Source organism: Dendropsophus ebraccatus, chromosome 12, assembly GCF_027789765.1.
Source record: "Dendropsophus ebraccatus isolate aDenEbr1 chromosome 12, aDenEbr1.pat, whole genome shotgun sequence".
Taxonomy (NCBI): domain Eukaryota; kingdom Metazoa; phylum Chordata; class Amphibia; order Anura; family Hylidae; genus Dendropsophus; species Dendropsophus ebraccatus.
In genome coordinates this window covers 81,854,599-81,879,891 of record NC_091465.1, presented here as the reverse complement: position 1 = coordinate 81,879,891, position 25,293 = coordinate 81,854,599, and the positions used below count along the sequence as shown (strand labels likewise).

At 41.9% G+C, this 25,293-nt stretch overlaps 1 protein-coding gene across 1 annotated transcript; it reads left to right on the top strand.

Annotated features, from left to right (window-relative positions):
- Positions 1-571: 571 nt before the first annotated feature.
- LOC138769334 (phospholipase A2 inhibitor and Ly6/PLAUR domain-containing protein-like) lies at positions 572-22,860 on the top strand. Its single transcript, XM_069947734.1, has 5 exons — positions 572-1,103; positions 10,276-10,407; positions 11,899-12,048; positions 15,020-15,160; positions 22,259-22,860. The coding sequence occupies exons 1-5, from the start codon at positions 1,061-1,063 to the stop codon at positions 22,453-22,455; spliced, it is 663 nt and encodes a 220-aa protein (XP_069803835.1). The 5' UTR covers positions 572-1,060; the 3' UTR covers positions 22,456-22,860.
- Positions 22,861-25,293: the final 2,433 nt, after the last annotated feature.

Sequence of the window (25,293 nt, the reverse complement as noted above, 5' to 3'; positions counted from 1 at the left end):
AAGTAAATTACAAATCTCTGGCACTTGCTGGGACTGGTTTATTTGAAAGAAAACATTTTAAACATTTTTTGTGAACTACCTATTTAATTATGTAATAAAAAAAAAAAAAAAAAAAAAATATATATATATATATATATATATATATAATATAATACACAGAGCACAAGAGCAATACAAATTGATACAATGAAATACACACAATATAGTATAATAAAAAAAAAACATAATAGTATACAAAATCACAAAGAAGACAATGTAATACCACATAGTATTAATCATTTCAGTATATATATTAATAAACAAGATATAATATAATACACAAAAGTTTATATATATATATATATATATATATATATATATATATATATATATATATATATATATATATATTTATATCACTTTGTTTTCCTGTGTTACTCATTTCCTATATAGTTAAACTTCACCGAAGTGTTTAGTCATTGTAAACCGTGCATCTAATGTTACAGCAGCCATTGGCCTGCCCAGACGTGCAGCTTTGGCTCGGGTAAGCCTCTCCTGTCAGACAGGGGGGTGTGTTTCCTAGGCAGGGACCAGTAACTTCTGTGCACATCTCCTCTGCAGCAGCACTTCTTCTCTTCTTCTCTTCTTATGAAGTTCTCTTCCTTCACACTTCGCTCACTCTGCATTTGCTTGTGAAGACTCTAATGTCACCTACTTCATCACCTGTCCTCCTCTCAGTACCGGCCCTACCAATGAGCTCGAGATTTAAAGGGACCTACTCTTTATAGGACATTTGCTTCCTACAACCTCATCACCTGCGTAACCTCAAACCTACCTGGAACTGTTTCAAGGACGAGAGATTTTGCCGGTTCGATCTTGTAAGAAAAGGGCACCTACGTCTGTCGCCAGGGGGGATTACCGGGGAGAAGAAGGTATATTGTCTTTAAAGAAGCTGGTTTGTTGTGGGAGAGACAAGGACGAGCAAGAAGAGAACAGGCTGACACATGGAAACATAGTCTTAAAGGTCGGTGAAATCCTTCATTCGTAGAGCTCGTCTTGGCACCTGGGGGAAGGAAAGACCATGATGTTCATCCTCGCCGTCTGTTCCGCTCTACTAACAGCAGGTAATGAGGCGTACCTAGATCTAATTGTAACCTGCACTTTAAGAAATCCTCTGAATTAAAAAAAAAAAAAAGTCAAAATTAAAATTTTTAAAATTAAGTTAGAAGTTGTAAATATTTGCATAAATTCAAATTATTCCGTTAGATGTAACTCAGGGCAGTTATGGCGACAAAACAGAACTTACTATTGGAGAATATGTCCCGTTTACGCCTAAAATTTCAGATAACACACTAAGGCTATGTTCACACTACGTAAAACAACGGCCGTTGTTTTCACCGGACGGAATTTTGCGGTCAAAACCATGGTCGTAGAATTACGAGCATACGGGCTGGTCGTGAAACAACGGCCGTTGTTTAATATTGCCTCCTAGCATGTTTTTAATCGGGCTGAAACATGTCATTTAATTGAAATACTGCGACTAGCTTAATAAACCACTCAGTAAATTTTTTACATTAAATTCAAGTTTAATTTGGCCGAAATAAATAAATGTCACGCAAATGTCATGTCATGCAAATAAATGTCACGTTCATTTTTCGCGGGTCGTAGCCGTAGTCTTATACGCTGTGTGCATTGTACGACCGTAGTTCGTACGAATTGCTACAGTATATCGTATCATCCTCAAAACAACGGCCGTAGTTGTGCGGTGAAAACTACGGCCGTTGTTTTACGTACTGTGAACATAGCCTAAGATGGTAGAAATGAGGAGAGATGGATCTAACGATAAACTCAGCCGCTTTAACTCTGTACTTTTAACTAAATATCTGTTACATAACCGGCATATTGAAGTGGTTATTGGGGCCGTTTCGATCTCTGTTATATTTTTATCTTTGGCAACTTTACACATTTCAGCCAGTAGACGAACCTTATTGGGAGAGATCCTGATGGGGTGCCAGGAAGCAGATTATGGCGGGGTGTATATATAGAGAGAGGTATTAGCAAGATCTCGTCCTGGATTTCATAATATTGTGACATATAGGAAGGATCTGCGCTGTTCTAGAAGGACGCTCTGTTTATAAGGAGCATACAATGTTTATGGAAGACGGACACGGGACGTGTACGGGATTGTGTATTTAATGCGCGTGAAGTCGGGGAAGTTTAAACAAATTTCGCACCTGTTTATAAGAGGTTTCCAGTCATCTGATATTGTTTTAGTGGATATTCAGCCCCCATTAGGGATCTACTTTATACACTCCCAAACTACAGACCCCCCTGGTGTTTATATCCATTCAATGACAAAACTTCTATGTAACCAATACTTATATACATCAACATAGTCATCCGTCATGTTAATCCTCGGCCACACTGGGGATCACAACGTAAATTTCATCACTTATTAGAATGTACAAGGAAACCACAGTACTTGGCGGGAACCCACACAAACACTGCGAGAACCTACAGCGTGCTAACAGATGTTGGCTTAGGTTGGGTTTGTACCCAAAACCTCAGTGCTGAAAGGCAACAGTACTAACCACAGCGCACCATGCTGCCTGAATAATAACACTCTATTATCTCACTTTCAGCAGGTACTTTGCTTTCTCCGTAATGGTATCTAAGCCCCTTATAATCTGCCCAGGGACAGGGTAGGGGGCAAACTACTTACTTGTATACATGTAGCAGAGCTAAAGGAGTCAACAGATACTTGTATATACTGTGGTAATAGACTAAATTATACCCCTTCAAACAGGGGCGTAACTAGAAATGGCTGGGCCCGTAAGCAAATTTTTGGACACCCCCCCCCCCCCCCTTCCTGACTGACCACAAACCCGTTAAGTTTAGTCGTAACTTTATAACTGTAAGCGTTAATCAGGTTTGCTTGCAGTTAAAGGAACATTTGCTCGGCCACCGGGTGCTGGAAATGATGACAGCTCAGAGGGCCCAGTGTATTGCAGGAGCTGGCGGGCCCCGTAGCCGCCGCTATGGCTGCTACAGTGGTAGTTACACCCTTGCCCTCAAAGTATTGTATAGTGATCAAAACCTGCCTAGTTGACTGGAATTGTGTAAGGTTAGGACTTTGTGGCCATAATCCTGATACACTATATTATGGCTGCAGAAATGTGGGCTAAAGGCCCATCCATCCTTGGCGATTTAGGTGGGATCAGTCATCTGTCTCATGGATATGGGAGGTGCCCAACTCTTTTGATTGTAAATAATCATTGTTGCCTATAGCCACCAATCACAGCTCAGCTTTTATTTCTCACATTGTTTTGGTAGAATGAAAGGTGAGCTGTGATTGGTTGCTATGGGCAACTAAGAGAATCAGACTATAAGACTGCCTGGTAAATTTCCCCCAATAGTTGGGTATATTAGATTTCAGTTGCCTCAGACTTTTCTTCTTGGGGAGGTAAGTCACCACTAGTGACCTTTATTTTTCAATGACAAGGTCAAATACATAAATTGATGTCCCCATCATGCAACCTATGGCGTGCTGTACACCCATGGAGAATCACTTAGATCATGCTTTCATTAACAAGTGCCTGTCACTTTAAAAAATAACTTTTGACACAGAGAACTTTCACTTTCTGTGATCAAGATGTTCCCATGGACTTACATTGGAAGTCCATCATACCTTGCGTATACTCTCCCTGCTTGTTTTAGTGAACACCCTGTCCTTGACTGATAAAAACGATTGACATATCTCTACCATGGGGCAAACAGTTTTTTATAGTGACCTTATCCATTTAAATATGTTCCTAGAGATTAGTGATAAGTAGTGATAAGCGAACTTGCCGAATGTTTGGATTTGTCCAGACCTGAAGGCTCGAAATTTGACTCCCAACATCTGGAGAAGTTAGATGCTGCCCTAGGGAGTCCTGGAAAAAATGGAAACAATCATAGGCTGTATCTACGTTGTCCTGGAAGTCCAAGGGGTGCATTCAACTTCTCCAGGCAGCGGGAGTCAAATGCCGAGCCTTCAGGTTTGGCCAAACCCAAACATTCAGCAAGTTTGCTCATCACTAGCGATAAGCAAAAAATTCAAAACAAATTAAGTTTATTACAAATTAATTTTTTTTTTTTTTTTTTATCTTAACACTCTCCGGCTCGGGCATACTCCACCTGCTCCAGCAAGTGGAGGCCCAAATCTGAATCTAATTTGATGCGAATTCCAGTAAACCACTTCACATCAGTATTACGGGATCATAGAGTGAAGGTTTGCAGGGGAAGCTGTCGCCACCAAGTCCAGGTTTTGCATTGTAGTCCGGGAGCTTTACGGGAAGCCTGTGGGCATTACATATAATAGCAGGGTGAGGCAGCTGACATCATAGGAGATGAATAATAGAGCGTATAGGATTCTTTGTACCTTTTATATTCTGGAGGCTTTATGGGAAAGAAGCAGAGAAGCTTAGGAATTAGAATCAAAGATCACAAAACCATGATGAGGTTTTTTCGGGAACCAGGTGCCATGTTGCTGTGTGAACCATAGAAGATGTCTAATATAAAGAAAGATCCACCATGTGGTACAATTCAGGGTTAATGTCCTGGAAAATGGTTCGCTTTAACCTATAATAATATCTTCACATCCTTTAAATGATGCAAGGACAAAAAAATAGTGTTCCAAAATGCTAATCATGTATTTAGTTTCAAATAGCAAAAAATGACAAAAACTTCATACTTTACACAATATCAAATCCCCCACAAGTGATTGGACTTTCATCAGACTCTGTTGTGGTGTATCCACATGGAAGCTCGAGAGTCAAGGTTGGCCAAAGGGGACGTGACCCCCAAAACGTTGCGTGATGACGTACCACCACCTATTTCCTCCAGTCAACTCAGCAAAGTGAATGGATTGTAGCAAAGGGACTCCAACTCTTCCATGTGGATACGTCACAACAGAGTCTGATAAATGTCCGTGCATTTGATATTAGGTAGTTTGACATTTTTTGCTATTTGAAATTAAAGGGGTATTCCAAGAAAAATAACTTATCCCCTATCCACAGAAGAAGTAATACAGAAGCCGAGGCTCGATACGGAGATCACCGGGCGGTTCAGAGGTCGAACCACCCGTGATCTCTTACTTGTCCCCTATTCTGTGGATAGGGGATAAGGTAATTTTTCTTGGAGTACCCCTTTAAAGAATATATGATAAGCATTTTGGAAAACTATTTTGTGTATTTGTATCATTAAATGGATATGAACCAAAGAAGATGGCCACTGCCGGAGAGAGTGAGTAAAGTCATGGATAAGTAGGTCTTATAGAAAATACCGTACATCATTCCACTGGAGCTAAAAGATGGGGGGGAGGGTCAATAGCCCTCAACGAATGCGCGGCCAATGACATAAGGAGGCGCCCAGATCTTGATACTAGACTTTCTTCTACCCCATAATTTCATAGTGTGAGGTCTGAAGTATCCTCATCTCTTCCTATACGATAAGTTTAACTTTCTAAATGGGAAAGTCCTAAAAAAGGAAGTGAGACGTCTGACTAATGTTTCCTGCCATGAATCATTCTGTTACATTATAGTGAGTTAGAATTCTATAGAAGATGACGAGGACAATACTGTCTATTACTCTTCGTGAGACGACTTCAGAGCAAAGTCTACTGGTAGGATTATGTACAATAGCAGAACTGGGAAACAGAGTTTCGTCTAGGTCATGGCCTCTATTGTAGTCATGTTCAATTACTCAAGATTGTATGTAGAGATTTCCCTATTGTTATGGGATCACATTACTACAAGCAACCTCAGGAGATGCCCGGAGCAGGTGGCGAGAAGGGAAGTTCAATTGAACCTATCACCTTAATGAAGCAATCTGACATGTGAGCAGAATGTTATAGAGCCGGAAGGGCTGTGCAGATTGCTATATAGTTTAGCAGGATAATCGGTGTCTGGGTGTTCAGACCTCGGGGCAATATTAGAAGTTGTCTTCACTCCTCTGATCACTGTGGTCTCCGTCACTCTGCAAGAGAAGGGCTCCCTGGGTGTACAATGGAGAAAGTCTGCCGCAACGAGATGTGGAGAGAACCGCACAGCCATGTGCTTCTCAGTCTATTCTAATGATGAGTGGGAGTCTTAACACCAAGACCCCAGACTAATCAAAACTTTTGACTTACCGTACGATACAGTAGTTTAGCTTACTGGACTGTACATTCACGGGACTGGGTGATCACAGACCTGACCCAGTGAAGGTAAAGTGAGTGGTTATGCATACAGCACTGCACAGTTTCTTGCATACAATGACAGTGAGACTACAATGGGCCCAGTCACCGAGACTTTCAGCATTAAGATGTCTAGAACAGCTGCATTATGTAACCTAAGAAACTCAACTGGTCAACTGACTGACTGATTGACCGACTGAGTAAAATTGTCTCCAATGAGTCTTTTACGTGGAGTCACACCTCTAAGCCTCAAAAACTTTTTGAAAAATATTTAGGTCAAACTGCTAAGGGTGCCTATACACTTTATAGAAAAGTAGACCAAACCCGGTACTGGTGGTGTATGTGGGGTTCTCTCTGCCACCAAATGATGTCAGTGAAGAGCAAGGTTGGGTGCGCTGCGTTTTTGCACCCTGATCTTTTTGTTTTTGGAGGGATAGACTGGCACCAGAGCTGTGTGACTGTGTCTCAACCTCCCCCTACCCATAAAGAACACATGTAGGAGAATACTTACTGGGTCTACAGTTACTTAGGGTGTATGGGTCCATGATAAAGTGTAAGGGTGGTATTTTACGGAACGATTATCGTTCTAAAAATGGTTAAATAGTTCGGTTTTGAACAATAATTGTTTAGTGTAATAGCAGGCAACGATTAAAGGACCAACGAGAAATCGTTGGTCGTTCAATAGAATTTGGACCTATTTTTATAGTTGATCGTTTGCAAATCGTTCACATGTAATAAGACGTTGTTCAGCCGTTCGCAATAGCGGCGATCGCAGTGGCTATGACAGGACAAATGCAATAACGATTATAAGTAACGATCATCGTTCCGTGTAAGTAGGTGAAAGATTTCAGGTTGTTCGCAATACCGGTAGTATGAGTTCGTTAACCGTTGATCGCCGAAAAATCGCTTCATGTAATAGTACCCAAAGTCATGAAGGATTGTCTAGGATTAGAAAAACAGAGATTTTTTTTTTCCCCGCACCTGGATAACACCTCTTAATATCTTACAGTATGAATAAATTCTCTGGTTTGGTTTCCAATTCGGCTCTTCTTTAGTTGTAACTATAAAAGTCACGCCAGGGAGTAGTTTATAATGAACTAGACCTGCTCTACGTGACTGCTTGCTTGTACCCAGACGTATATTCCTACTCATTTTCACCATTCTATGATATAACGTTCGGCTTATATTGCGCTGGGGAAACATGTGGAATTCATTTCGCCTTTGGCACAAGCCAGCAAATTACTGACTTCCTGAAGTCTGCCCTGGAAAGGAACCGCGGCACATGTCTACAGCCTGGCAGGGAGCCAATGTTTACCAAGGACATTTTCTTCATTTCTTTTTTCAATATTTTCATTTCAGTTTTGAGCAAGAATTTCACAATTTTCTTTCTTTTTCTTTTTTCATAAAATAAATAAATAAATGTAAAAAAAATAATAATAATTGTAAAAATGAGAGAATATTAGAAATTCCTAGGATTGGTCACTGGAGGTTGGCTCTGTGCCAGTTCAGCTCAGAACTGACTCATATCTGACAATCTGGTTACTCTGGATACACTGGCAAACAACTACTGTTGGCTCCATAAAGTTGTGAGACACTAAGTCCCCAGTGTCTCACATTACTCAAATTATCACCTGAAAGTAAATGTCAAACTATGGACACAATGGCCCAGATTTCCTGAAAACGGTCTCACTTACAGTACAAACGTAGACAGTCATCAGATGATTCAGTTATCGCTGTCTCCGGCTGATTGAAGAATCTGATGTGTCTCTAGACTGTCTAGTTTAGTCATTTAGTCAGACCCAAAGTGTGCAAAACTCATGTAAAAGTTTTACAACATTTGCAATAGTACTTTTGGGCCCGTCTTTTTTAAAATTTAAAAAAATATATTTTTCTGAGACCGAGCTTGCTTTCCAACCAAAAACTTTAAAGTCTACATCCAAAGTTTGTCTTCTGCGGTTCTGCAAAGATAGTGAAGGAAGAGGTAGCTCACGCTGGGCAGGCAGCTGTTAAGGCAAGGGTCTAACTCCCAGCATGTTCTGTGCATGTCCTGTTCATCAGAAAAGGAACTTGCTGGGCGTTGGACAGATGCCTCAGCAATAGAGATGAGCGAACCGGGTTCAGGTTTGAGTCGATCCGAACCCGAACGTTCGGCATTTGATTAGCGGGGGCTGCTGAACTTGGATAAAGCTCTAAGGTTGTCTGGAAAACATGGATACAGCCAATGACTATATCCATGATTTCCACATAGCCTTAGGGCTTTATCCAAGTTCAGCAGCCACTGCTAATCAAGTGCCAAAAGTTCGGGTACGGATCGACTCGAGCATGCTCCAGGTTCGCTCATCTCTACTCAGCAACTTTACCCCCAAGTCAGAGCTGTGTCTCAACGCACCAATCTTGAGGTTATTGCTGTGGTCTCCAGCTGTTCCCACATGCACCCCAGGCCATTGTATACGATATATTGAGTCATACTGTGCTGCTACATTTGGACTTGGTATGGAAAAGAAACCTATGGTCACCTGCACCGATCCACTGATGGTGCCACTGTCATGGTGCTGGTTCCCAATGCCGAGCATTTCCTTTCCCTTCTCAAAATATAATAAATGCCCAACAATTTTAGCCCATAGCTGTGATTCGCCACACCATATGATTGGTTAAGATAGTATTTCCTATGGGTTTCTTCAGCATCGTTCTCCTGAATGAGGGTCTCAACATTAAAAGCTTATTGAATGGCATGGCCCATTTAAGAGCCAAAATCAGTCTGTCTCTAGCCACCTCTAAAGGGAGCTTTAGAACCTACTGCATAAAAGAATAGTATAAGGTAGGCTCCTCAGCTACTGATCGCGAGATATCACTGGTACTCTTAATGGTCATGGAAAATCTATAATCTTGTCTAAACCACCGCAGGGCAGAGCATTTCCATGGTACCTTAACAAACAGCTGACAACAAACAGCTCAAGCCGGTTTTAATGGTCTTAAAGTTACATTATGTTTTGCCAGAAACTATTATATTGTGTGCTTGTATTGTTCGAAACATTCTACAAAAGAGTCACCTTTCAGAAAGTCCCATGAGCTCTAGTGACAACATGCTTCGGGAAGGTTTGTTGTGTATATACTTCTCTGAATCAGGAACCACAGAATGGATATGCTCCAGACAATCTGGATTAGCTGTATGTATTTTAAAATGGGAATAAAATTGAAAGTTATTTAGTAGCGTAGAGATAACCTTACGTGATCTCAGAGATCTACTGAAATATTCACCCATGTCTCAACAGGTTTTCCGCCAAAACAAGTACGTGTAATTGGGGTTAGAAGCTCATGGCTATTTTCTTCTTAAAACAGTGCCACACCTGTCCATGGGCTGTATGTGGTATTGTGGGTCAGCTTCCTCGAAGTGAGTGGTCGTGTGGACAAGTGTGGTTCTGTTTTTGAAATCAGACATGTTTTTCCTTATCTCGAACAATTGATAAACCTTTGTTATATATTGTATTTGATCTCATAAACCCTATTATGATGGGACCACCCAAATGTGGCCCACCCCCATATAGATAAATAAGTAACATCCAGAATTGCCCTTGGTTCTGGATGACTGGAGGAAGTCATGATTGCCTTCTAGTGGAGCTACAACGTTCTAGTTCCTATAAGGTCTCCAGAATGCCAGGGGATGAGTGCGAGGAAATTAGAAGGCTGCACAAATAAAAATGTCTGATTGTGGTGGTCAGACACCATATTCTCTGTACTCCGAGTCTTGATGGACACAGAAACCCGAGGACCACCATTGTTGGGTATTCTATGGATATGCTGTAAACATCTTTTATGTGGATGCTCCTTTCATGGAAGGTCCATCTGAACTTTGACCAGTAGAACTTCTGAAGCTGAAAACTTTTGTGATCAAGTAAAAATTTGAGTTTCTGGGGTCATTTTCATGTCCATGAATGCTGAAGATTGACAGCTATAATGTGAAAGGATAGTCAGATGTTTTTGTGAGCTCTTACTACAAACCAGAGGGTAAAACATTTACATGATTTCTTCTACACCTTCACGCGTTGTCTCATTCATTTATATGGTATTTCCTTCTCCCCCAGGTGCCGCTCTAGAGTGTGAAGTTTGTCTCGCAATCAACTCAAATACTTGTAGTGGCCACTATGAGCGCTGTAAATCTCCGCAAAGTCACTGTATGGTGACCCGAACCGAGAAGTCTTTTAAAGATGATAATGGTAAGGAGGAGATTGGTTTTCAGGTAAAGGTAGATATTTGCTTACATATCTAAAATAATTGAATGTGAAAATTATATGGGGTCCTTTATGACTATTATTCTGGCTATAGCTATGAGACACTGGTTGAGGACAATTGTTGAAAGATGGGTGATTGTCCAGGTGGCCAAATGAATCCATGAAAGGAAGAAACCTGGGACAAACATTACAGGGCTCCGGGGCAAGATGTATGTGTGGGCTATCTTTCCTTAAAACCCAACAAAACCAAACTATACATATCTTCTGTATTCCCCTACAAACACCACACGTGCCTTTCACACATAGAACACTTTCCGCACAGTCCATTAACAGACTCTTACCAAGTAACCATTCCTGGTAGAATCCTGGTAGACATGTTTTCCTGGGGTGAAATTTTTAGCTACAGGTACCCCCAAAATAAACACTTTGGGAGGCATTTATTAAGTCCGGCGTTTTTTACGCCGGACTTAAAAATGCCCCCGCAGCTCCGGCGGTACGGGGATTTATGTAGAGGCGGACTGCCTGTACATAAATCCTGTGCGCGCCGGTGCGCACCGCCGAAAACCTACGCCAGCTGAGGACTGGAGTAGGTTTTCGGCGTACATTTGTACGCCCACTTCCCGCCTACTTTCCGCCCCCTTTCCGCCCCCTGGCGTACTCGGCGGAAAGTGCCGATTTGCGATTATTTTATTCGCAAATCGGCCATTTGCGTATAAAATAATACGCAAATCGGCACTTTCCGCCAAAAATCATCCGTCCGCCGGATGATACATGTGGCCCTTTGTCCATGCTGGGTACCGCCTGGAATTCCGGGACACAGCCTATTATCTAGGATGAATCCCGGAATTCCTGGCGGTACCCGGGCTGTCTCCTCCTTCCCCACGGACCGGGAAGGCATCGGGAATCAAATGCGGAAGGTTCGGCAAGGTTTGAGTGCGATACAACCTAAGATTTTCCGCTGTTCGATCATCTCTAGTGTTGAGGAAGCATTGCTCATGACACTGATTAACAATTGGTTATAGTTGTTGTAGTCACAGCCACGAAAGCTATTGGATTGGGAAATTAATGCTGGTCTGAAAGTATCGGAACCAATAAAGCCATGATTTTGTCCGTTTATATAATATAGGAATTAAGGCACCCCATACTCCACCATATATATATATATATATATATATATATATATATATATATATATATATATATGGCTCAGTCAAGTGTGCACACATTTTCATTGATAAGACGGCAATAATCAGCTGCCAAACACCTGCTCTGGCATTACTATACACATAAGAGAGTCTTCCGATCAGGTTGGTTTTCCTGATGTGCCTCTAATCAGTAGAAGAACCTTGGACTCTAAGATCAAGTGTTCATGGTTAAAAAGGATCTGGTCTCAGCAAAAAAAGTCTTGTGTAATGATTAGATGAGTAAATGAGTAAATCGAATGGACATTAAATTCTTTACTATGTTCTATTTTAGGAGGACAAAGGAGAAGTGCTGTCATAGAGAAATCCTGTGGAAGTCTTCATAGCTGCAGCCACCCTGCGACTTTAACCACAGAGAAATTCCATGTGAGAGTGACCACAGTGTGCTGCTCCAATGACTTCTGCAACAATGGCACAATCAACTGTATGTGACTTAATGCTATATTTTCTTTTATAACAAAGGGGGCAGGGAAGTCAATTATAGCCTAACTTTCTATGGAAGCAATCTAGGACTATGAGGGCCCATGCTTTCTGTATGCCCCTTAATCCCCTCCCCCTCAACATCAAACCCCAACACCCCTGTTCCCTCCTCTGACAGGGGCATCGCGCCTACCCTGCCCCCATACAGCTGCTGGACTGCAAACCCTCCTTTTCCCAAACAACCGCTGGCCCACACCCGCAATCCGACAGCCACTGGCCCACACCAACATACACATGTACCCACCCATTACAGGAACCTCCTTCTCCCGACTCCCCAATGCATGAGTGATGTCACTCGGGTGGCGGAGACACGGGGGGAATGAATGTCGAGCTCATGGGGGGGGGGCTGGCATGTATGATGGTCTGGGGGGGGGTGGGCAAGTCAGGGGACTGGTGTAGGTGGAGTTTGTCGGTGACTGGTGAGGGCCGGTGGCCTTTAGGGGGGTGGGGGTGGGGTGGATTTGCAGCCTGTCAAATCCGGGGGCAAGCCCTGCCAAAGGCTGTCTGGGGGGGGGGTGCGTCTGTGATGTGCTGTGCTGCCACTGGCTGGTGTGAGCCATACAATGGAGGGAGACCACACTTCACCAGGGCGGCCCCAGGCCTTGTAGCAGCTGTGTGGTCTGCCTCCATGGTAGCTACGCCAGTGTCCAAAATGAGTCCTCCTATGTATGCTCACACCATCATACTCTACATCCAGGGCAGTAGTCTCTAACCTATACCGATACTTAAAGCTTGGAATAAACATAACCCTGGAATCCATATGGACAGGTGTTAATCCCCTCTATAATTTACTTTTGCCCCTTTAGTGTGCCCCCACTGCTGCCCCTGTGTATTGCTCACACTTTGATGCACGTTGTTATGTTTAGAGTAGATATTATATTTGCGGACTTGTGAAAGTAAAGTGCTGCACAATTGATTTAGTGATTGCCCGTTATTGATTCAGTGATTGTTCTTATGGCCGTGCCTGAATGATAATCGAGCTGCGTAACGGCTCTTTAAATGAATACCCATAAAGGAGATCAGGGCTTGTACCAATGCAGCAGTCGACTCATCCCTGTAGTGAGCTCCTTCTATATGTACTGATTGTCCAGCTGCCATATGGGAGGTGACTATAGAGTGAAAAAAATAATACATAATACACCAGCACCATACAACAAAACCTGACTTGGTTTTTTTTTCCCTAATAAGAATCTTTTTTATACCAAAAGCCATTTGACATAAAATAAAAGCCTTCTAAACACCCATAATCTTTCCAAAAATTACACCCCCCCCCTTCCCACCAGGACCCTCTACTTTTCCACCACTATTCCACCTCTTTAGCCATGGAGATTCCTAGTTTCTAGTTTTAATGTTTTCCCACACTTCTTACCGCTGTATTACTGTCAATAAAAGTAGGAAGAGACCATTTAAAAAAAAAATCAAGGATGAGAAGAATAAAAATAAAAATAAAAACACCATAAGAGCTGACACTTCCTTGGTTCTAATTTATGTATTTGATCGATCTTAAACCGTCTGTGCCTGTTATGGGCCATTTGGGTTAAGGTCAACGGGTCAAAAGAGCAAAAAGGCGTACCTGCTGCCCATAACCCTGTCCACCAAATCAAGTAAGAAGGAAAGAAAGTACAATTCCAATAGAACTCATTCCTTTCACATTTCTCTCCTCTTTCCATAACCTTTCCCAATCCTGCCCTCCACCCCTCCCGTCCATCTTTTCTCTCGCATCTTCTCTACTAAAGTCTTAAAGGGGAACTCTTTTGTCAGTATCCCCGGGGAGGGGGTGGATGAAAACAATGAAACCCACTTACCACCCCAGCTCCAGCACTGGGCTCACTTAAGCCCTGGGTCACCGGCCGATTATTGGTCCCAGATGGGACTTGAGATGTAACGTTAGCAGGCTCCTCTCAGCCATTCAGATGTTCATGTCACATCTTAAAGTGAATATACCACTACGTACATTGCTTGGTGTTTTATACATGAATGGATCTGTGCCGGTGTGGGGATGCCCATTCCTGTTCTTTTTTTGAACCCCCTCCCCTCTGTGACACGGCTCCATTAGAATCAATGGAGCAGCGTCACAGAGAGGAGATCGTTACGCTGGGGGCCCACCTCCAGTGCTTCATGCCCGGCTGGTGCTCGGTAATAGACCAGCGCCTGAGTGGTAATCGGGCAGTTAAAAAGTAGGACCGCTGCATCGGCATCTCTGCGCCAGTGACGGTCCATTCATATAAAAAAACACAAAGCAATGTACCTAGTGTTACATTTGCTTTAAGTCCTGCCTCAGACAATAAAGAGACAGGGGAACAGAGTACTGTGATGTGGGCTCCAGCGCTGGAGGCGGGGAGGTAAGTGGATATCATTGTTTTCATTCGTTCATCCCGTTTAAGCTCCTCATTTCTTCTCCCCTATCCTCTTTGAAGGGGGTGAACAAGTTTTGGTCTTACCTGTAGTTATCAATACAGTCAGAATTACAATAAAGGGTGACACCTTTTTACAGATCAATCTCGGCACTCACCATAAATGCTTCATAATTTTATTGCAGAAAATTTCATATTTATCACAAGTACAACAGGACGTTTCGGCGTCAGCCTTTTTCAGCTGTCAGCAGAAAAAAGCTAATGCAAAAATGTCCTCTTGTACTTGTGGTGAAAATAAAATTTTCTGCAATAAAATTATGAAGCATTTATGGTGAGTGCCGAGATTAAACTTTTACAGTACCGACAGAACTTTTTTCCTACTACGTGCACCACCTATATACACAGTAGTGCCGTCTAAAGACTTTTTACCTTTTTACAGGTAACACCAAATCCACCATTCCCAATAGGTGTTTTTCATGGGAAGAACATTCAAAATTTGTATTTCATTGTAATTTATTCTTTGTAGTTATAGATGTATTTTTGTTTGTTTTTATATTTCAGGGCAGCAGCCGAATTCCACAGATAATGGGCTGAGCTGCCCGTCTTGTTTTGCAAGAAATTCTCCAACGTGTGATGTAGAAACCCATGTAAACTGCACAGGGGACGAAAACCACTGTGTTCAGTATTCAGCCACCCATGGAGGTAAATGGTTTATTTTATACATACAAAGGAACACATCTAGTTTCTTTTAGAAATTCATTGCGGCTCCATCTTATTGCATCTCCAATAGTGTCTCCTCTTTGACCGTCTCAATTTTTTATCATGAGCTGAGAGAAAGTGCAGCTCCCCTTTAAGTGACCTTTATATTTTACTATTCTATGTAATGTTTTACTTCTATTACCAGGAATACTTGACTCACCATTATTTCCCTTTATCGGTCCTCAGAGGAAGGTTCTTTAGTTACTCGACAACTTTATAAAGTCTTAAGATGTTTGTGCAATTTATAAACTCTCTGTATACACTGAGAGAATCCTGTTGAGGTTTTATAGGAAAGGGTGGATGCTGGGCCTTGAGTTATTTGTTGTGGTCTGTTACTTTTATAGCCTTTTATAATGGTACAGCTCAACATCTATCAGTCTTCACTTATAAAAGTTGAAGGACAATACTTCAAAAGGACTTATTCTTACAAATTCTTGGCAGATGATAAGTCATTTATAGGAGAAACATTAGGGAAATCCTTTGCAATTAGTTAAAGGAGCCCAGACCATCTAAGTTCAAGGGATCTGATGAAGACATTGTATCTCGAAATGCGTCTGAGCAAAGTCTCGGTTTATTGGACCAACCCTTGTGAGATGACCTTCTATAAGTAGAACTCCTGTATTTAGCGAATCCTCCTGTTTTTTTTTTATACTCTTAAAGGGTTTGTCCAGGAAGGGGTGTTTTTGGATAAGTGGAAAATAACAAACCGGTAAAGTGGCACTCTTCCCCACCGCTCCGTGTTTCCCAAGTACCTGGTCTCTTCTGTGGATCTGTTTTCTAATAGTTTAGTAGACCTTTCTTGGGGACAGGGAATGCCCTCTCAACATCTCTCTATCCTGTCAATTCTCATTATGGTTGGGCATATGGTGGACAACCCCTTTAAGATCAAGACATATGATGGCATTCAGTTAGATTTCGATGTGCTGCAATACCAGATGTGGCCTATGAGTGGAGCTGTGTCAGTAAGGCCATTTTTTCTCATTCTTTGAGGCCCCTTTAGGTCATGGTGACATAAAAACATCCTAAAACGGGATATCAGTATTTAAAAACCACCTGATATCTCGGAAACCTATATCAGTAGGGTAATAGCTTCTCATGCCCTAAATCTAAGTTATACAGGATAAAAAACTGTATGTACAAGAACCAGAAATCCTATCTGTCAAGTAAAAGAATACAAATTCTCAGGTGAGAAAAATCAGGTCTGAAGTATTTCTGCCCGAGGCGAGAAATAAGATATGTTCCTCGTGTCCACTCCTCCCTTACATCTACATTACTGAGGAGGTGTTATTATAATCTTGTTTTTTCTAGGTTGGGCACAAGGTTTTGTTATGTATCTCTGCCTCCTCCTCCTTACATCTCATTACTATGACCTTATCCTGTAATACCTGTCCTTATAGTGATGTATATAGCAGTTATAATATACCACTAGATAATGAGACGCTACTGACTGTATAGGTAAATCATTTAATGAGATAATAATCACTTAGTTCACTCACTTATATGTAACCATTATCACCTCTGCAGGAACATACTGTGAACATAGGGAGCCGTTCTAGTGTTGTACATACGAGACCGTATTATAGTAGTTATATTCCTGTATATAGGGGCAGTATTATAGTAGTTATATTCTTGTATATAGGAGCAGTATTATAGTAGTTATATTCCTGTATATAGGGGCAGTATTATAGTAGTTATATTCTTGTATATAGGAGCAGTATTATAGTAGTTATATTCCTGTATATAGGAGCAATATTATAGTAGCTATATCCCTGTATATAGGGGCAGTATTATAGTAGTTATATTCTTGTATATAGGAGCAGTATTATAGTAGTTATATTCTTGTATATAGGAGCAGTATTATAGTAGTTATATTTCTGTATATAGGGGCAGTATTATAGTAGTTATATTCCTGTATATAGGGGCAGTATTATAGTAGTTATATTCTTGTATATAGGAGCAGTATTATAGTAGTCATATTCCTGTATATAGGGGCAGTATTATAGTAGTTATGGTTCAGGGAAGAAAAAGAGTGCTGCACCTCACACCTATGGCTGATACTAGTACCTCTCGGCTGCATAAAAAACATCAGAATTCTGTATGTGAATTGATCAAGCCACACTGCCCCATGTACCTCGTGCAGGTATCTGATACACATGGGTCCCTACACTAAGTCCACACTGTGCCGGTCAGTGACCACCACCCCCGCAGGCGTGCACAGTCAGGGAAGGGAGGCCATGGAACGGCCCTGTAACCCCCATGCCACAGGACCAGTCCCAAAAATGCCACACCAAAACCCAGCCAGCACCACCGGCGGAGGAAGCTGCCCGCAAACAGCACAAGTCTGGATAAGGTATTGCACTCACCATAGCTATCAAAGATAGAATGGGACAGACAGGAGGGATTAAAACCATGAGCACTCAGGTGTCTCCTGCTAATTGCGGTCATGTGGGTCTCACCAGGAGGAGTGCAAAACACGGAGAAAAGAGAGAAACAAAATACGGTTCAGGGAAGAAAAAGAGTGCTGCACCTCACACCTATGGCTGATACTAGTACCTCTCGGCTGCATAAAAAACATCAGAATTCTGTATGTGAATTGATCAAGCCATACTGCCCCATGTACCTCGTGCAGGTATCTGATACACATGGGTCCCTACACTAAGTCCACACTGTGCCGGTCAGTGACCACCCATGTGTATCAGATACCTGCACGAGGTACATGGGGCAGTGTGGCTTGATCAATTCACATACAGAATTCTGATGTTTTTTATGCAGCCGAGAGGTACTAGTATCAGCCATAGGTGTGAGGTGCAGCACTCTTTTTCTTCCCTGAACCGTATTTTGTTTCTCTCTTTTCTCCTTGTTTTGCACTCCTCCTGGTGAGGCCCACATGACCGCAATTAGCAGGAGACATCTGAGTGCTCATGGTTTTAATCCCTCCTGTCTGTCCCATTCTATCTTTGATAGCTATGGTGAGTGCAATACCTTATCCAGACTTGTGCTGTTTGGGGGCAGCTTCCTCCGCCGGTGGTGCTGGCTGGGTTTTGGTGTGGCATTTTTGGGTCTGGTCCTGTGGCATGGGGGTTGCAGGGCCGTTCCATGGCCTCCCTTCCCTGACTGTGCACGCCTGCGGGGGTGGTGGTCGCTGACTGGCACAGTGTGGACTTAGTGTAGGGACCCATGTGTATCAGATACCTGCACGAGGTACATGGGGCAGTGTGGCTTGATCAATTCACATACAGAATTCTGATGTTTTTTATGCAGCCGAGAGGTACAAGTATCAGCCATAGGTGTGAGGTGCAGCACTCTTTTTCTTCCCTGAACCGTATTATAGTAGTTATATTCCTGTATATAGGGTCAGTATTATAATAGTTATATTCTTGTATATAGGGGCAGTATTATAATAGTTATATTCTTGTATATCGGAGCAGTATTATAGTAGTTATATTCTTTTATATAGGGGCAGTATTATGGTAGTTTTTATATTGGCCCTCTAACTAACATGTTGGTAAACCTGATTTTGAGAATGAATATATTCTATGCTTTTCCGTAGACACATTTAGTACAATATCTTTTTGTTATACAGCTGTGGAGCTTTGTCCTTTGCTTTAGTTTTCTCACAATAGACAGGTTTACTCCTAATGTGTCATATTGCAAAGTACAATATAACTTGAATTACTGAGTGTTAGGTGTACATGGAAAGTACATGAGCAATTATAACAAGATACAATGGAAGATGTATAGAGGATATCCCCATGGTCTGAAAAGAAGAGGAAACTAAAGCAGATGTATAGCTGAACTTCATCAGATACCAGAGATTACTATAGAGCATTATTTCTCTTGTGACATCTATGGTGTCCATTGTAGTATGAATACTTTGCTGTTAAAACGTTGTATGAAGTTTTCTGCTCTCAGGTACATAGTGTCACCTACTAATACTGGACAGGGTGGACACTACAGTATTGTAGAATTTGTCCTTGGGTCCATGGAGTTTTTCCTTCATTCACGTCTTGGCACACCTGGATGTTTCTGTAGCTTCTCACCAACCTTCCTAGGGTCAGATGTATATAGGGGGACGTCATGAATATCTAACTACAAAGCACACAAGTGTCCGCTCCCGGCCCTGGGTTTCATCATACTTGTTTTGCTTTTGTTTCTTTATGTTCTCTGCTTGAACATGTTTGATCCAATCTTGTAGCTCGTGGATCACAAAGTGTTTGTATGGATCAGTCCAGTCACAAAAGACAAAAATATGCACAAAGCAAACATTGCTGCCTCTGCACCTGAATGGTCCAGCTAAGCTATGTACAGACAATATACAGGTCCACACATGACAAGGAACTCTGTGCTGGAGTAGAAGTAAGGTACATGTGATGTGTCTGACACCATGAGGTCTGAAGATTTTATACATTTATCCTGTGAAAAGTAATGTTTCTGGCTACAGCATGGAGTGTGATGGACAAGGCAGGAGAAAGAACTAATATGTAGAGCTATTAGTATTAGTAGCCGTAGCATCGGGGAACAGTAGCTGCAATGGTAGCAGAAGTATGGAAGGTGGTGGAAGATGGTAGCCTATATAGGGCAAGTAGTAGTGTCTCTAAATGGTAGTAACTCCAGCAGTCTGAAAAGGTCTGTAAGGTTTACATGGTGGTCTACCAGTCTACAAGAGTCTGTAGATATAACCTGATGGTCTACTAGTCTAGAAAAGTCTGTAGAGAGTACATGGTGGTGTACCAGTCTACAAGAATCTGTAGAGATTACATGATGGTATACCAACCTACAAGAGTCTTTAGAGGTTATATGGTGGTCTACCAGTCTACAAGAGTCTGTAGATATAACCTGATGGTCTACTAGTCTAGAAAAGTCTGTAGAGAGTCTACAAGAATCTGTAGAGATTACATGATGGTATACCAACCTGCAAGAGTCTTTAGAGGTTATATGGTGGTCTACTAGTCTACAAGAGTCTGTCGGGTTGACATGGTGGTCTACCAGTCTACAGGGGTCTCTAGGGTTTACATGGTGGTCTACCAGTCTACAAGAATCTGTAGAGATTACATGATGGTATACTTATCTGCAAGAGTCTGTAGAGATTACCTGATGGTCTACTAGTCTACAAGAGTCTGTAGAGAGTACATGGGGGTCTACCAGTCTACAAGAGTCTGTAGAGAGTACATGGGGGTCTACCAGTCTACAAGAGTCTGTAAATAATACATGGTGGTCTACCAGTCTGAAAGGGTCTGTAGGGTTTACATGGTTGTCTACCAGTCTACAAGGGTCTCTAAGGTTTATGTAGTGGTCTACTAATTTACAAGGGTCCGTAAAGATAACACTTGGGGGTCTACAAGTCTATAGGAGTTTGCAGGGTTTTACAGGGTGGTCTATCAGCCTACAAGAGTCTGTAGGGTTTACACAGTGGTCTACTGGTCTATAAGGTTCTATAGAAACTATACGGTGGTCTACCAGTCTATAAGGTTCTATAGAAACTATACGGTGGTCTACCAGTCTACAAGTTTGGTATTTGGTGGGTCAGGCCAAACTTACCAGCGAATACTTTGACTTTTTAAGCTATGACAATAATCACGTGTCAGTCAAGAACAATGAGCAAACCATGGTTTTCTTCGACACCCACCTAACAAGATTGAGATCTATAGTTAGGATGGGATTCTGGTAGTTGAGAAAGATTATTGACTTTTTGACTCGCAAAACAAGCTCTAAGTTCCCATGTATAGTGCTACATGCATATATATGTATATAATACTTGGTACTGGAACAGTATAATAATAACCCTCTAGACATGTCCTATAAGCAGGAGCCTGTAATGACTGTAAAGATCTCCTCCACCTTCCGCTTCTTCTCCGATGCTTCTCTTTACACAGAAGCACGCTGTAGCTTGTAGTATAATTTAGGGGAATGAGTAATGATAAATTGTTTAGGGATTTCTCAACACTAATAATAATTACACAGCATGAAATATTGTATCAGGTAAGATGTGATTGCCACTTAAAAGCCTTTTAACCTCTGTCCAGGACAATCGTATAAACAGGTCACACCCTGCAGAAACATCACTCGTCTTCTTCCTAAATCATTGACAAAAAATATATAGAATGATGATCTATGTGTGATGTAATGATCTATGTGTAATATAATGATGACGTATGTGTAATATAATGATGATCTATGTGTGACGTAATGATGATCTATGTGTGATGTAATGATGTATGTATAATATAATGATGATCTATGTGTGATGCAATTATGTATGTGTGATGCAATGATGATCTATGTATGATGTTATGAGGATCTATGTGTGATGTAATGATGTATGTGCAATACCACGATGTATGTGTGATGCAATGATGACCTGTGTGTGATGCAATGATGACCTATGTGTAATGCAGTGACGTATGTGTAATATAATGATGGTCTATGTATGATGTACTGATGTATGTGTAATACCATATTATGTGTGATGTAATGATGACCTATTTGTAATGTAATGATGACCTATGTGTAATGTAATGATGTATGTGTAATGCCATGATGATGTATGTATAATGCAATGATTTATGTATGATGTAATGATGTATGTGTAATATATTGATGACCTGTGTGTGATGCAATGATGACCTGTGTGTGATGCAATGATGACCTGTGTGTGATGCAATGATGACCTATGTGTGATGCAATGATGACCTATGTGTAATGCAGTGATGTATGTGTAATGTAATGATGACCTATGTGTAATGTAATGATGTATGTGTAATGCCATGATGATGTATGTATAATGCAATGATGATTTATGTGTGATGTAATGATGTATGTGTAATATATTGATGACCTGTGTGCGATGCAATGATGACCTATGTGTGATGCAATGATGACCTGTGTGTGATGCGATGATGACCTATGTGTAATGTAAAAAATATTATGGTGCAAAAACCAAAGACACTTTCTTGATAGGTTTCTATTAAATACTTTGTTATATGATAAGACTTATCATATTATCTATGGAGAGTAATGAGTATACACTATATTCCCTTGTAGAATACACCATCACAGTGGCCGGCTGCGCCTCTGAGAGCATGGCGAGATCTAATGGAGGAGCGGCCTTCCGGGGGTCTTCAGTCACCGTCTATGGGATGCAGAACAGAAACAATGGAGGAGGCTCTGTGAGACACGACGCATCTCTGCTCTCACTCCTGGCTATGCTCACCATCCTATCAGGATACTCAAGGATATGACATGACGTGTGATTCTTCATTGCATTTCCCTGTGCCATACCTTACCTATAGCAATGTGGGGACATAGAGAAGCTAGAGACCTGAAATGATTTCCCATTCCATCTTCTTTGTTGGATCCTATCTCCTTGTCATCTTCTCAGCTCCGCACCCTGATCCCTTCATCCTGGTGTGGTGGCTGTGACGCTAAATCCTGCCGGACTGGCACAGAACCTATGGAAACGTCCGGACAGCCCCCGCTCCTCCAGTACTTTGTATGTACATTGTACAGCATGTAATGACCGGAACCTATACCATGTATTTCAAGCAGACCTATATAAGACACTGAGAATAGAATGTGATAAATGTATATTTAATAAATATTTTTCTGCACTGCTTTTTTTTCATTAAAAAACTAATCGTTATTTATTATGGCGTTACTGCGCGTTTATTGTACATGTAACCAAAGAGCATACATGTAACTGTGTGTCTGGCCTATGTGATCCCCACACAAATGGAAGGAAACTGATCCTGACTTACATCCTGTATTATACTCCAGAGCTACAATCACTATTCTGCTGGTGGGGTCACTGTGCACATACATTACATTACTGATCCTGAGTTACATCCTGTATTATACTCCAGAGCTGCACTCACTATTCTGCTGGTGGGGTCACTGTGCACATACATTACATTACTGACCCTGTGTTACATCCTGTATTATACTCCAGAGCTGCACTCACTATTCTGCTGGTGGGGTCACTGTGTACATACATTACTGATCCTGAGTTACATCCTGTATTATACCCCAGAGCTGCACTCACTATTCTGCTAGTGGGGTCACTGTGTACATACATTACATTACTGATCCTGTACTAATCCTGAGTTACATCCTGTATTATACCCCAGAGCTGCACTCACTATTCTGCTGGTGGGGTCACTGTGTACATACATTACTGATCCTGTACTAATCCTGAGTTACGTCCTGTATTATACTTCAGAGCTGCACTCACTATTCTGCTGGTGGGGTCACTGTGTACATACATTACATTACTGATCCTGTACTAATCCTGAGTTACATCCTGTATTATACCCCAGAGCTGCACTCACTATTCTGCTGGTGGGGTCATTGTGTACATACATTACATTACTGATCCTGTACTAATCCTGAGTTACGTTCTGTATTATACTTCAGAGCTGCACTCGCTATTCTGCTGGTAAGGTCATACATTACATTACATTGCACCTTACTACATTTCCCGGTCACAGTCAGTAATACAGCGATGAGTCACAGAGAGAACAGGTTCGGACATATTTTATAAGTAACTTTGATGTGTCCAGCTCCCCATGCTGTAAACACTCGGATGACATCAGAAGTCACATGATCATCTCCTGGGATCTATACCCTGTGTGACAAACGGTGGAATGATGAGTCACCAGGGATTAGCCCAGATTTCACAGAGAGCTCACAATGTAAAGCAATGTAAAATAAAGCGGAGGAGCAAAGCGATAAACATAATCACTGAGTAATGATAACAACCGGACCGTGTTATAGAGGTCGGTTATCCTACCCACAGCTCAGCCAAAGGGCACGTGCCACTGCCAGACTTATCTTTCCAAGAGCAAAAGGGTCAAGCAGATGAAATCCAACATGTCTGATCCTTCTCTCCCTCTACAGAGTTTTGAGGCCGGTGAGGCCATAATCTACGCCTCCATATCACATATATCACACTTATGTCCAGCTTTGGATATTAGGATAGAGACTGTATCATACATAATAATAGTATGACCACGTATAGTAGGGTATAGTGACCACGGAGAGACCTGTATTCCTTGTGTTTTGTGTCACAGATGGCTCCAGATGGTGCAGTGTGCCACTAAGTTTTTATACACCTGGGCAAAGTAACTCTCTCAGCTTCACACAGAAGGGGATGAAGGAGAGTGTGTTAAGTGTTTTCCCCACTAGGTGTCGCTGCTGTATTTATTCAATGTATTATGTCAAGCACAGCTGATGGTCTCATGGGTTACCTGTTGATATCACATGTTGTACTTGAACTATCCTGTTACAGGCGCAGGCTCTTTTTCCTCCTATCTCTGCTTGCTCATTCACACACAGCCTCACCAATCAAACACTAGCAAAGGTACCCCTATAAATAGGAGCTAGTTCCTGGTGGGAGGGTCTTTTTGTTGAGTCAGTAGAGGTGGAGAGAAACGGACAGTTCCTACTGCAGTGAATCCAGGGCCTGGCTTAGGCCAGGACCATTGGCAGGGACCAAAGGAGAGTTTTCCTTTATGGCGGTGACTACAGCTAGAATGCAGTACTAGACCCTTAGAAGGTAGTAACATCTTCTGAGGAAAACCTTGTCCAAGCCAGGGATACCTTCTGCAAGACGCAGGGCAGTAACCCTGAAGTTAGGTACTGACCCCAGTAGGACAAATAGCGTGTACCGAGCTGAAGTATCCTACTGTAATGCATGGCTATACTGGAAAGTCTTAGAAAGTCTGCTCAACCCAGTTGCAGAGTCCTGGGACCTCGTATCACATTAGGATGGGAATCTGACGCTATAGGGCAAAAGGCTGTCAGATCACAGTATCTATCCGTGAGTACAGTATCTTCTTCTGTTCTCCTCTACTCTATCCCGGCAGAGTACACTACTACCTGGACAGGGTCCTCCAGACGTTCCTCTACTCTACCCTGCAGCACAACTCTCTTCAACCACCTCTCGCCTGCACCTGCTTAACTAGTATTGCTCTGAAGTTCTTACCAGTAAACCAAGTTATCCTGGTCAAGGCATTGGACTCTGGTCTATTTCTATGCACCTGTTCACACTTGGGTTATTCAAACCTCAAGCGCAGTGCCCG

Coding starts and splice junctions, on each gene's coding strand:
- LOC138769334 (XM_069947734.1), top strand. CDS start 1,061: ATGATGTTCATCCTCGCCGTCTGTTCCGCTCTACTAACAGCAG. Junction 1,104..10,275: donor TTCCGCTCTACTAACAGCAG/GTAATGAGGCGT, acceptor CTTCTCCCCCAG/GTGCCGCTCTAGAGTGTGAA. Junction 12,049..15,019: donor CAACAATGGCACAATCAACT/GTATGTGACTTA, acceptor TTTATATTTCAG/GGCAGCAGCCGAATTCCACA.